Source organism: Clytia hemisphaerica, unplaced genomic scaffold (assembly GCF_902728285.1).
Source record: "Clytia hemisphaerica strain Z4C2 unplaced genomic scaffold, Clytia hemisphaerica genome assembly, whole genome shotgun sequence".
Lineage (NCBI taxonomy): Eukaryota > Metazoa > Cnidaria > Hydrozoa > Leptothecata > Clytiidae > Clytia > Clytia hemisphaerica.
This window is the reverse complement of record NW_027103551.1, coordinates 3,755,153-3,767,704: the sequence shown is the minus strand read 5'-3', so window position 1 is coordinate 3,767,704 and position 12,552 is coordinate 3,755,153. Positions and strand designations below refer to the sequence as shown.

The following is a 12,552-nucleotide window of genomic DNA, read 5'->3' as shown; positions in this document are numbered from 1 at the left end:
AAGTTCATTATTTGGAAAACATTTTCGAACATCGATTTCACAAACAGATTTTATGATCAGACCTAATTGAATCGATTTTTTCTGAGCTCTTTTTGAAATGATCGGGTCGTTTGTTTTAAAGTTTTTCTTTATGACACGCTAATTTAGAGTGTTTTAGATATAAAGACGGAAAAATCTACTTGTTTGTCCTTCAAAGAACTTATACTAAGTGAGAATCAGGGATTCAGTTACTTTGGCACAAAGATTGATATTAATTTTGGTTGTTTTTATTATTTTTTGAAGAAGAATTTTACTGCACTCTGATTCTACATTTCTTCCGTCACCGTTGACGGTCGATTCGTGATATACCTTTTCATAAATGACGTCACAAACATCACTTGCCTCGTTTTGAAATTATTGCCATGGTGATCTCCTATTTGTTCCAACTTTATATTTCAGAAAAAGGTTATTAGAAGAAAATTTCAAATTGAAGTGAGTGCCAAGTGAGCGCGCTTAACAGAAGACAGTAAGAAAAATGAATTTTATTGGGAACACAACCATTGACTCTTCTCCACAACGCAATCCATCGAATTCGACCAGCCACGAGGATCCTTACACTCAAATTCACACCATGATTGACTGGGTATTCATGATCTTGTTCAGTTTTAATATGGCATTCGGCATCTTTGGTAATACTCTCGTCATCTATATTTGCGGATACAAATTAAAAAACAAAAAGTATAAAATCATTAAAATCATTTTCCTACTGGCTATAGTAGATTTGATCTCTAGTGTGGCAAACCCATCTCTGTTCATTTACTTAATTTATTTCAATTACTATGAATGGCATTTCGGGATTGTTGGCTGCAAATTTTTGAAATCTATTGGGCCGATTGCAACTACAGTTTCATGCGGCTTGATTCTATTCATGGCCATAGATCGATACAGAGCTATTGTGACTCCTACCAAACAACAATTCCAAGCTAAAGTGATCTACAGCGCTGCATTGGTGATTCTAATCTTGGCAATAGTGAGTCATATGCCGTATATGTATTTCCTACAAATTAGCGGCGTCGAATGTAGAGTTGTTGACGAAACTGAACTCTTTTACAAGATCGATGTTGCGATAATCTTATGCTGGGATTTCACCGTTTTAGCGATTTTTATTATCACTGCGGCTACAATACGGAGAGCCTTGGTAGAGACTACTCAGAAAATTGAACGCAGTTTAACAGGGACACAATTGAAGAATGTTCAGAAGAGAGACAAACGTGTGAACAGGTTGATTATAGCTGTATGTTTGGTGTTTATCTTGTGCATCTTTCCCAGGGATATTCTACATGTTTACTTTGGTGTAAAGACAATTTTACAGCAAAAATATCAAGTAACCTCTTTTATCTTGAATGTAAACACCGTATTAAAACTTCTAAGTACATGTAACAGTACTTTAAACGTATTACTTTACGCCAAACTAAATTATCGGTTCCAACGAGAATTATTACAGATTTTGGTTTCGAAGACTTGTATTGGAAGGATAGAGAAATGTCAAGATCTGATGACTTTTTATAGTAGTCGAAGTTCTGATCGTCGACCAAGTCGTGGAATTCTGATCCATCAAAGTACTGTTGAATCTAACATCTGATCGAGATTGGAATCATTTTGGACTTTTATGATTTTTAATGTTTCAATTGAATGTCTTGACGCCGACGCCACAACATGAAAATCTGAAGCCTTCTACACAGTATCCCAAAAAAGCGGACAAATTTTTATGTAAAGTAAAACCCTCAAAACTCGTTATCTTAACTGGGCTTAGAATGATTGAAATAAAATCAAAATAATTCTCTGTTCAATCAATAAATATTCAATTCCTAACATGATTTAATAGGTTTTTGGAGATTGAAATATTGAGTATACAAGGCATAAGATCCCGCATAAATCATGATTTACTTTATATGAGAACTTTTTGGGACACACTGTAAGACTAAATATGTCATTCAAATCAAATCCAGATAAATATAAAATAGCCAGTTTGACTGAAAATTTAGGGAATATTTATTTTTATCATAACTTATGTTGATATAAATAAAATACAAAAGGGCTGATCCCTTATAAATACTTGTAAAATAATTATGAAAAAAATCACAATGTTATCACAATGGAAACCATTCAGCTGTGACTTGAAGAACTTGAAATTAGAAAGGTTTTGCTTTCTCTGCAATGCATTTCTGAAAATATAAAAAAGAGATTTTTTAAAATCGAGGTCTAGATTAATTGATTATCAGTGCAAACCATCTTCGATGGAATAAAAATCGAAGGTTGGCGAAATATAATCAAAAAATTCACCAATGCAGGTGACGCATATTGAATTGGTAGACCAAAAAATTCACGTCCTCAAAACTCTACCACTGCTAATTCTAGCTATCAGAATTTGAAAAAAAATGCGTCGAGTTCTCCTTTAAATTCAAAAACATACTACAGTAGACTATCGCTTATTCGAGCTTCTATTCGAGCTTGTTTACAGTCCCCAAAGAGAAAGCATCTTAAAATACTCTTCATGATTCGAATCTCTCTATAATTCGAACAAATAAGATTCCCTGGTTCGAGTTCGAATTAGCGAGAGTCAACTGTAATGCTAGCAAGTTGGTTGTGAACCCCAAGGAAATCTGAAGCCCCACCGCCCTTATTATTAATTAACAGACTAGTTTGCTATTCTACGAAATCTGAAGGCTTACCGATCGATCATCATAGACTTCGAAAAGAGCGGTTAAATATTGTAACTTTTCATCGTCCCATCGTAGTTTATCCAACTCCTCTTCGCTCTTTCCATTCGCTTTCGCATTCCTGTACTCAGCATTCGAGCATTGCATGGTGATCTGCAGTTTGGTTCCTTTTGGTACAACCCACACGCGGTCATTGTGTTCCTCGAATTTGACGATTTTTCCTGGAAATTTCAAAAAGTAGGAAATGGATGAGTGGATATAATATTCTAGACCAGTATTGAGATCTTCAAGAGTTTTTTGTATTTCAGTGAGAAAGAAAGAAAGTGTTCAAAAAAGAAAATTGCTTAGTGGGTTTTATATATAACATTCGTCATTTCTAGAAATTCATTGGTCTGTTTGGTTAGGACAACTTGACAGCTCCTTCTCACAAACCCGGCAAGATTTTTTCAGCCAGTGGGGGTAAAAACAACGGACTGGAACACGATGGGGATTGATATTTCTATGTTTTTATGCCTGGGGATCTAAATTCTTGGGATGGGATGGGAAAAATAGCATAATATTTTGCAGTGAGGATTAGTCTATTTGATTATCTTCAATAGGCCAATCTTACCAGTGGTGGGAAGGAGTCCCAGTGGGTCTATGAGAAGCCGGTGTAACTTGCAGCTCTGATTAAACCGTAGGATCTCCCCTGAAGCAGAGACCTGGGAACTTACCATCCTCATGTTGTTCGACTAGCATACCATCACCCCATGGATCGTTATCAATTGACATGGCTTGTTTGAATTGTAAACTTAATTGCCAACATTGATCAACTGTAATGTTTCGTGTTACGTCAATAGTGGTGGTAATGTGACCTCCCAATCCTCGATCCCACAATGCAATTTTACGTGTAATAGCACTAGATAGAAAAATGGAAGATCAGATTACCATAGATAGTTTTCTAGAAATTTTGGGTGTCATCCACGAAATTAAGTCCCCGTGGAAATTTGGAAAGTCCTTATCTGAGAAATATTTTTAAACAAAACTCAAAAACTCGTCTAATAAAATACATTGTAAATGTTAAACTACTTTTTGATGGTTTATTGACATCAAAGAAGCGTTAATAATGCGTATTTCAACAACCAACATGATTACCCTGAGTATCAGAGGTTAAGTTTTCAAAGAAAGTAGTAACCTCTGAAGACAAATAATATAAATTTTATCGCGCATGTGTCAATCTAATCACTGTAGAAAAAATCAAAGATGAAGAGCAAATATTACTATATTAATGTCTAGCAGATTGTATCAGTATGCAGTTTACTATTTACGAATTCCCCAGAAACCTCCAAGTGTAGTTGAAATGAGTTTATTTCGAAAGAAATCTTTTACATGATCCCCAAATGTATAACAGTAATTACTAAACTTTTAATTATGGAAATGTCACTTTAATTGAATCGAAATAATAGACAGACTTTATGTTATGATTCTCTATCACTGACTCTTTTTACAAAGCATTGATGACTTTTTGTAAGTTGTGTTTTCAACGACGGGAATAAAAATATCGACTATGACGCTCATCCAAGATCTTGGATGGTCGTCATGGTTACCTTTGTCTTCGCTGATTGCGCGATGAATAGAATCTCGATTCGTCGGCACAGCGTAAATATATGATTTTGAGCTGTGCTTTTCACGGTACAACATGATTTGGCAGTAAAAGCAACGAAATCATGAAAACACAGTTTGCCAATAGTGACATCTGCGAAATTAAGTCCCAGCAAAATTGAGTCAAAGTGTCTAATCGAGAAGATGGCCCGTTTAAAATGAAATAAGAGCATACCTGTAGTAAGCTCCTTTGTATTCCACGAAGGGACACGCCTCGCAAAAGGCTCCACCGCAATCGATTTTTTCTTCATCACGATTCTTGATCCCGTCGGAACAAGTAGGATCTGCATCAGGTGTTCGACTCCAAATATGACAACCTTCTTTCTTTGGGTGAGATTCTGGTGTCTAAATTCGAACAAATTATTAGCAGTTATTTCATAATCTAAACTAGCTAGCTAGCAGGCTTCAACGAGATGACAATAACATCACACAAGTTTTAAGAGGGCAACAGATAATATCTTCAAGTTTGTATGTTAATTAGTTTGTTGTTTTTATTATAAGAACAAACTATACAAGAACAAAATGGCTTCAGTGCCCAAAATATTAAGAGCAAGTTAAGAACATCTTAAGGCTTTACGGACCCATTTCTTAGAAAATAACAGTTTTGACAAAATGGTGAAAATGAGAACATTTTTAGACTTAAAATTCAAAAGGTTAAGAACATTCGAAGGCTTACAAAATTTTGGATGTTCTTATAAAAAAACACATACCATGATACTATTCATACCAGGAACATTGACACATTTATCATCAACACTGTTCTCGCATGACAATCGTGGATCACATTCGACGTTTATCGGTACGTCTTCTAAATAGTCGTCGACTTCTCCGATAGTGCCGTCCAAATGGTAACAGAAATCACCGCGCTCTGTGCCTGTAAGGGAAAATTCAATCAATTTAGTAGCTGGTCTAAGGAATGGTTCAAAATCTACAGCAGATAGTGTCTCTTTTTAGAAAATCGGGATTATGATCGTCATAAGTTTTGATTATTATTATTTTGATATTATTACTATCATTTATAGATTTCATTGAGTTTTGACCATCAGGGTGTTTGTCTTAGATGTCACTTCAAACTTTCTTTTTTCCCTTTTTTTTTTAATTCAAAGGACGTATACAACCCCTTGCAGAGTCGACAGCCTAAATGGTATACAAATTATCGGTAAAGGACCAAGAATTCTTCACTACCTGTACCCAGGTACTTCTCCGAAAATTGAACCTTTAACTTGACCCAAATACTTTTACAATATAGATAGGGCCTTACCTGCTTCGATGGCACTATTTTTTAATGATGGTCCACCGGTTTTCAAGCAAGAATAAGTCAAAATACCAGAATCCTTTTTACTACAGTCGAAGGCCTGGTTTCCATTCTTAATGTACAATTTGGCACAACTGTAGTAAGGTTTGCCGTCGTTCCCGACAAGCATAGTCGTTTGAAGGACATAGAAACCGTCCTTCAAGTTTGTCGGTATCGTTATCGTGGTGTCGTAACGATGGATGTCGTACCTGTCTGGAAAAGATTTAAAAAATTCTTGTTTGTACTTTTCTTCAAAATAGATCGGTAATGTTTTGGCATAACGTGTATTGGAATCTTTATGTAACGATACCAAAGATAAGTGCTTCGATAATATTTTGATTCGACGAGAGAAACAAACGTTGAAAAGGGATATAGACCTTACTACGGCCTGTAGATACAAAAAAGTCCTTTCGGTAGAAAATTCGTAATAAGCACCCAGAAATGGGTGTTCGAGCCACAATCAAGGTCATAATATTTGAGAAAAAAAGGGAAATCCACCGGGAAGTTTTTGAACCACAATCGATTTGTAAGTGCTCTAAAGTAGGTTGGAAGGGTAGAGTTTTAACTCTGAGTTTTAACATGAGACTTAAGACTTCAAAAGTTCAAAAATAGTCCAATAAGAATCAGAATATAACCTGGAAGTCTGCAAACCCCTCCCAAATTGAAATATTTGATTAAATTAAAGAGATAGCCCAAAATCGATTTTCTCGCCAGAACTTTAAATCTTGAAAAACGTTAAAATAACCAAAATTCTCAATATATTATGACCTTCATTGCACTAATTTTGAATTCAAACAAAAAAACTAGCGGCAAACGCCTGGGTGCTTCCGTATAAGACAATACGCCAAGAAAACCAAAAAGCACCCAAAAAAGACTAAACAAAAACAACCTTCCGTAGAAAACATTACGTCATGAATATCATGAATACACAGGCTGCAAAATTTAAGTCTGAAGACCAATCACGCTTTTACTCGGAATTTTTATGTGCTTGTTACATGACATTTATTTCTGATTGGTTCGAATTTATTGACATTAATAAAGTTATCAGCTGTACGTTGTAATGCAAGTAACATGGGAATAAAATCACGTGAAATTTTTCGAGTAGTCACATGTTTTGACTGCATTGATATAATTTTGCAACCCGTGAATTCTCACTTGATTGGTATTCACAGCCAGGTCTTGCGTCACATGGATGCTTACAATCACCGTAACGAGTTTGATGAGGTCGTGTATCATGTCCGTAACACACGAACTTTAACACGTTTTTCTTCAACACTTCTCGGTCCTCTCGTTGGCCATACGGAACGAGTGCTAAACGGACAAAGCCGCCTGCATGGTTGTTTGAAGTCCATCCAACCTTTTGTTGTGGAAAGAAAATTATTCTGTTTTATAGGATTCGTGTATCTGTTATATATATTTTTTTCCATTCAATTTACGGGGGGGGGGGATGCGCAAATCTGTACATTTTTTCCTTCTAAAGTTCACATCTCTCAACAAAGTGCACGGTTTACAATTTTTTTCAATTAAGCTGAGCCGCTAAAGCTGGGAGCAAACCGTCAAACATTGTTCTTCCAACATCGTGACGTTTCATGTTTGAAATCGATGTTTGACGGTTTGCGGAGTCAAAAATTGTATCTTTTCAACAAAAAGATCAAAAAATATGTTTGAAACAATGTTTGAACAAGTTCATAATTTCTTCAAACATTCAACTCGGGGTTTCCCTAGAAGGAAGACATTGCATTGCTAATCGAACATTGAATATGATTTCGAACGCGTGATTTGAAAAATAAACAAAAGAAAGAAGCCGTTGTAATGCAACAAAATAAATGTTTGAGACAATGTTGGAAAATGCCGCGCAAACCATTCAACAAGAAAGTTCAAATGTTTGAAGAACCATGTTTGATGGTTTGCTCCCAGCTTAACTTTTAAAGATTAAAATCATACTATGGTGATTTACAGTTGTTGATTCGGATTTTGACGGGAAAAGGTAATTTTGTTCGAAATGCAAAAAGGTTCCAATCAAGGAACTATTCTATAAATTTTAATTGTAGAAACATCTGAATAAAAGTTCGAACTAACAACAGTCCATGTGGCTAAAAATGGAAGTACCGCAAGCCTCCCTGGGAAGTGTGAATATGAAAAATAAATTGTTGTTACCTTAAGTCGATCCCCTGCTTCGACGGTTGTCACGTAAGCTAAAGCAGTGAAGAATGAAAAAAGGTTTAGAAATATTCGCGATCAAAAAGCTAGAATGTGCCAATTGAATAGTCTAGCAAGCTAGACGACTAATTTATACATAGTAGAAATAAAGCAAAAAGTAACGAATGGAACAATTTTAGTCGTCTAGAAACCTTTGTGCACTAACTCTAAACAAAAGAAAAGTGTCAATATTGCAATTATAATTTTTTCCTGCTCAAAATAATTCTTGAGAAAAAAAAGTATGTGTGGACTTGTGTATTGAAAGTTTTTCATTTGAGTTGATTTCGTTTTGAGAGTTTGTTGTTGCTTGATAAATTGTTTTCTCGCTACGCAAGTTTCTGCGTAGCTAGCCCCTGTATCTATAAGGCTGGAACACCGGATTCTTCCAGTCGTTTATATAAACTAAATCCCGTATTATTATTAGTAGTATTGGTATTATTAGTATTACACGCATTATAAACGACTCCAGTCTACCAATTGAATCGTAAAGTTTTAAAATTGATATCGTAAAATTTCTATAGTTCGAACGGCATGGGGGAATGGAAAAATCGAGTTATAGAGGACTCGATGCATGGAGACACAACGCGGATATATTGAAATTTTTCAAAGAAATTTGTGGGAATCAAGATTGTTAATTAAAAAGGTATGCTCCGTATTATTTGTAACAGCTCTTGCGTTTCAATGGGCTGAGAAGGATAAAAAACATGATAAAGCACTATCCACATCTTACCATCATGGCCATCACTTTCACATGTTTTAATTTGTTCGCCATGGCGACGTATCACATCATTTACGAAAGATCTAAAACAAACAAAACATTTGAAGTAAAATAGTTAAAAATTTAAAGTAAACTATCACTATGGTCAAAAGATTAAGAACAAAATAAGAACGTCAGTCATTACAGATTCTAAAACACAAGAATTCTTGGGAAAATGGGCAATACTCACAAAAACGTGTAAATAAAAACATTTTAAGAACACTTTTAGAAAGTTAAGAACATTCGAAGAATTTAAAATTTTTAGATGTTCTTATAAGAAAACGTGTAATTGAACGCTGGTAATGTAGCTGGCATTCAAATCAAAGACGATTTGAAAACTCTATTTCACTTACGGTGGGCAGGTCATCCAGGAATGAGCGGACACTGTGACCAGTATAGAAGCCAACAAAGTACACACAAACATCTTTTTGTTGTCACCTGTTTACTTGAGGAAGAAAAGAATAATGTCAAATGTAAAAATACACATTGGATGTTCTAAAGAAGAAAATTTTAGTTTGACTAAAGAAAAGAAGTAATTTTTATACTAAAAGTTTCATGTCGTACAGAGGATGGCAATCTCTAGAAGATTATATAAATCCTATAGAACATCATTTAAGGACTCTTTGGTGATTATTTCTGATTTTTGATCAGGTCACTATCACATTCAACTATTAAAACAAAGATGAGACAAACACTTAAACCAATGTTAGTTGAGCATTCTAAAAACTCTTTAACACGCCTAAATTTGAAACTTTACTCTTCGATTCAGACGAGTTTTATTTATGTAACAAATGCTTTCTACAGCGTTTTAAGTACACTTACTAAGGAGAAGCAGGAAAACAGTAATATAGTGATAAATTGATCCTTACACTAAAAAAAACATAGTAAAAGTCTATTTTGCAAAACCTGTCAAAAATATGAAAAAAAAATAGAAAGATCGTACCTAGCTTGGCTTCAATATACTGTATGATGCTTAGAAAACTTCCCAAATTCGCTTTCCAAAATAAATTCTTGCTCTATCTAGCCACCAGCTCTGATATTTATGCATTTTCATGACATCCAACAAACCAGGGGGTAAATGATCAACCATCCTTAGGTGTAAATTGTAGTCTTGATTACCCCCGTCTTTTGATCGATACCTGATAAAAACAAGACGAAAATGTGAAATCTCGGGATCAACAAGAAATTGTGTCATACATTTTGAGCTTACGGAAAATGACGGAACCTGCTCATTAAAATAGAAGAAACGCGTCGGAGAGAAAATGTATCATTATTTTTTGCAAGAACTAATTACTATGTGACTAATTGACAATAGACAAGAAATAACTTAGGACGTGACATGATAAATTTCGCATCTATTTTTTCTCTAAATCTGTTCTTCTTCATTTTTCTCGTTTAAACATGAAAATCCGTTGTTTTCTTCCTTTTTAAGCATGGCTTAACAGCTTATCGAAAAAAGGTCTGTCAGGATTGGTCTCTCTAAAGTAAAAGTGACGTAATGGTGACATATCAACCAATCAAGAGCCTTCTTTATACAATGGGATGTGAAGTTAACAAAACGTGTGTCTTCCTTTTAAAAACATTCTAGAAAGCAAGCTAGGCCATAAAAAGAATGAAAACTGTTTTCCATCAAAAACAGTGCGTCTACGCTGAATCATTCTCAGTGACTAGGTGCTTAAAGAATGAAAAGTCAAGGGAAGGAAAACGAACGTACGTTGAGGATTAAGATAATCGCATGTAGTAAACTTTATAAATGCTTTAGAAATTTGCATTGAACTGCAATATAGCATTGTCTTCGGTACACGTTTGAGACAAGCTTCAAACAAACTCCCTCCGGTACAAAGACCTTATTCTTAACTTGCGTATAAATAAGTTAAATCTAAACTGTAACCTCCTAGCCAGGTATCAGGGCCCCAGGGGGTACTAGGGTGGAGGAATGTCGGGTTATATGTAAAAAGGACCCTCCGTCGGTGACCCTTATTTGGTCTTTTTTTTTGCGAAAAAGTAAACCTTAGAGTAGTCTAGCAAGCTAGACGACTAATTTATACATAGTAGAAATAAAGCAAAAAGTAATGAATGGAACAATTTTAGTCGTCTAGAAACCTTTGTGCACTAACTCCAAACAAAAGAAAAGTGTCAATATTGCAATTGTAATTTTTTCCTGCTCAAAATAATTCTTGAGAAAAAAAATATGTGTGGATTTGTGTATTGAAACTTTTTCATTTGAGTTGATTTCGTTTTGAGAGTTTGTTGTTGCTTGATAAATTGTTTTCTCGCTACGCAAGTTTCTGCGTAGCTAGCCCCTGTATCTATAAGGCTGGAACACCGGATTCTTCCAGTCGTTTATACAAACTAAATCCCGTATTATTATTATTATTATTAGTATTGGTATTATTAGTATTACACGCATTATAAACGACTCCAGTCTAACCTTAGAGAGACAAAATCGTCGAAAAAAAGAAAAATCCCGACTTTTTTTCATCTTTTGTTGTTTTTAAAGACTTTGAAAGGTCCAAAATCCGACTTTTATTCCGCACAAATCATTTGCCTAGGTACCCCACTCTAGGTACCCTATACCCATGGTAAAGTTGAAAGACGGAGATGGAGAGAAAGACGGAGAATATGCTGGGAACGGGGTTATGGAATTAACAAAAATGCAAACAGTTTTTAAGACTTGATTCATAATTACTCCAATCCAATTATCAAATAGGAATTGATTCAAATAATTGATGGCTGTATTTATCTGTTGATGAGAAATTTAAGCCAAGAGAACACAATGATGCAGGAACACTAAGGATTCAAATTTTCGTATTTTAAACGGTTGTTGAGTTTTTTTTCTCATAAATTTCCCTACTTTTGAAAGCTGTTTCCATTCCAAGAACATAGATTAATTGATAATGTTATTTTGACTTATTGAACTGGCTGATATCTCCCTCGATGGTGCCTTTCTTCAGATGACAAGTTTTTATGAAAACGGTATTTTAAGGACACAAGGCTCATTATCAGCTTAAACCTAAGAACAAATTAAGAACAATGTCAGCCTCGTATTTCAGAAAAGGAGGCTGAAGATAAAAAGGTATTTCAGAAAGGGGTGTTCAAAACAAAAATGATATAAAGGTATTCTGTAATTCAAATGTACAAGTTAACGCACAAATTGATATTATAAATTGTTAAAAATTACCACAAACGGTTTGTTATACTTTAACCTCAATAGAAATTACTGCACAAAGAAAAGAATCCGCAATTTATATCAGCGTGCGGTTAAGTATCCATAATGCCTGTGATTGCGGTTATACCATTCTCTGTCAAAGTGTTTTGTTGTTGAAAAAATAAAGTGCCGGCATATGCAAATTCATCATCAGGAAGAAATAAAGAGAAGATCATTAAGAACAGGCGTACGCACGTAATTTACGACCTCCGCTTAACTGCGCGGGTGATTAACACTACGGCGGCAATGCAATCTACATCTCATCCGGTTAACTGACGTCAAAGGATAAACATTAAAAATCAAGTCGTTTGTGGAGCACTGATTTCTCTTTTAGCATTAAATATCCAGCGCCGTTGTTGTCCTCTGATATTGAAATTTCCGTAAGCTGTATTTAGTTCGTTTCTTTACATGATGTTTGTATAGACGCTTTTTTGATATAAGAACCAGTAAACTTTTACACAGGCTGGAATGTTCATAATTTTTTGAAATTTCTAGGCCTAAATGTTCTTACGATATTCTTATACGTTCAGTTTCTTTATTTAAAAACTTAAAATGAGTTTGAATTTTTTAAATACGTTTAAAATCAATACTTTATTGACAATTTATGAAATGCAAGGATCAGGATTGTTCTTAACTTGTTCTTAGGTTTTGACCAATACACCTTATCGGAAATTCCACAAAAACAATCGCGCTAAAATGGATCCGTTGAAATTGGGAGGTAAACATAAATGGTAGCGCGAGTAGCGCTAAAAGT

The 12,552-nt window shown here is 34.8% G+C and overlaps 2 protein-coding genes across 2 annotated transcripts in view; one reads left to right on the top strand and one right to left on the bottom strand.

Moving 5' to 3' along the window:
• The first annotated feature begins 619 nt into the window (after positions 1-619).
• Positions 620-1,711, top strand: LOC136800073 (melanin-concentrating hormone receptor 1-like). Its single transcript, XM_067056682.1, has one exon. The coding sequence runs from the start codon at positions 629-631 to the stop codon at positions 1,619-1,621; it is 993 nt and encodes a 330-aa protein (XP_066912783.1). The 5' UTR covers positions 620-628; the 3' UTR covers positions 1,622-1,711.
• A 302-nt stretch (positions 1,712-2,013) lies between these two features.
• The window catches only part of LOC136800320 (uncharacterized), a 76,711-nt gene continuing 66,172 nt past the window's right edge, over positions 2,014-12,552 (bottom strand). Inside the window, exons 2-12 of the mRNA XM_067056953.1 lie at positions 9,534-9,729; positions 8,944-9,035; positions 8,564-8,634; positions 7,792-7,829; positions 6,790-6,991; positions 5,602-5,847; positions 5,051-5,214; positions 4,516-4,685; positions 3,413-3,597; positions 2,712-2,920; positions 2,014-2,204 (exon numbers count right to left, since the gene is read on the bottom strand). Of these exons, the coding sequence (XP_066913054.1) occupies positions 2,172-2,204; positions 2,712-2,920; positions 3,413-3,597; positions 4,516-4,685; positions 5,051-5,214; positions 5,602-5,847; positions 6,790-6,991; positions 7,792-7,829; positions 8,564-8,634; positions 8,944-9,014 (1,389 nt within the window). The 5' untranslated portion in view covers positions 9,015-9,035; positions 9,534-9,729 and the 3' untranslated portion in view covers positions 2,014-2,171. The remainder of the gene's footprint in view (positions 2,205-2,711; positions 2,921-3,412; positions 3,598-4,515; positions 4,686-5,050; positions 5,215-5,601; positions 5,848-6,789; positions 6,992-7,791; positions 7,830-8,563; positions 8,635-8,943; positions 9,036-9,533; positions 9,730-12,552) is intronic.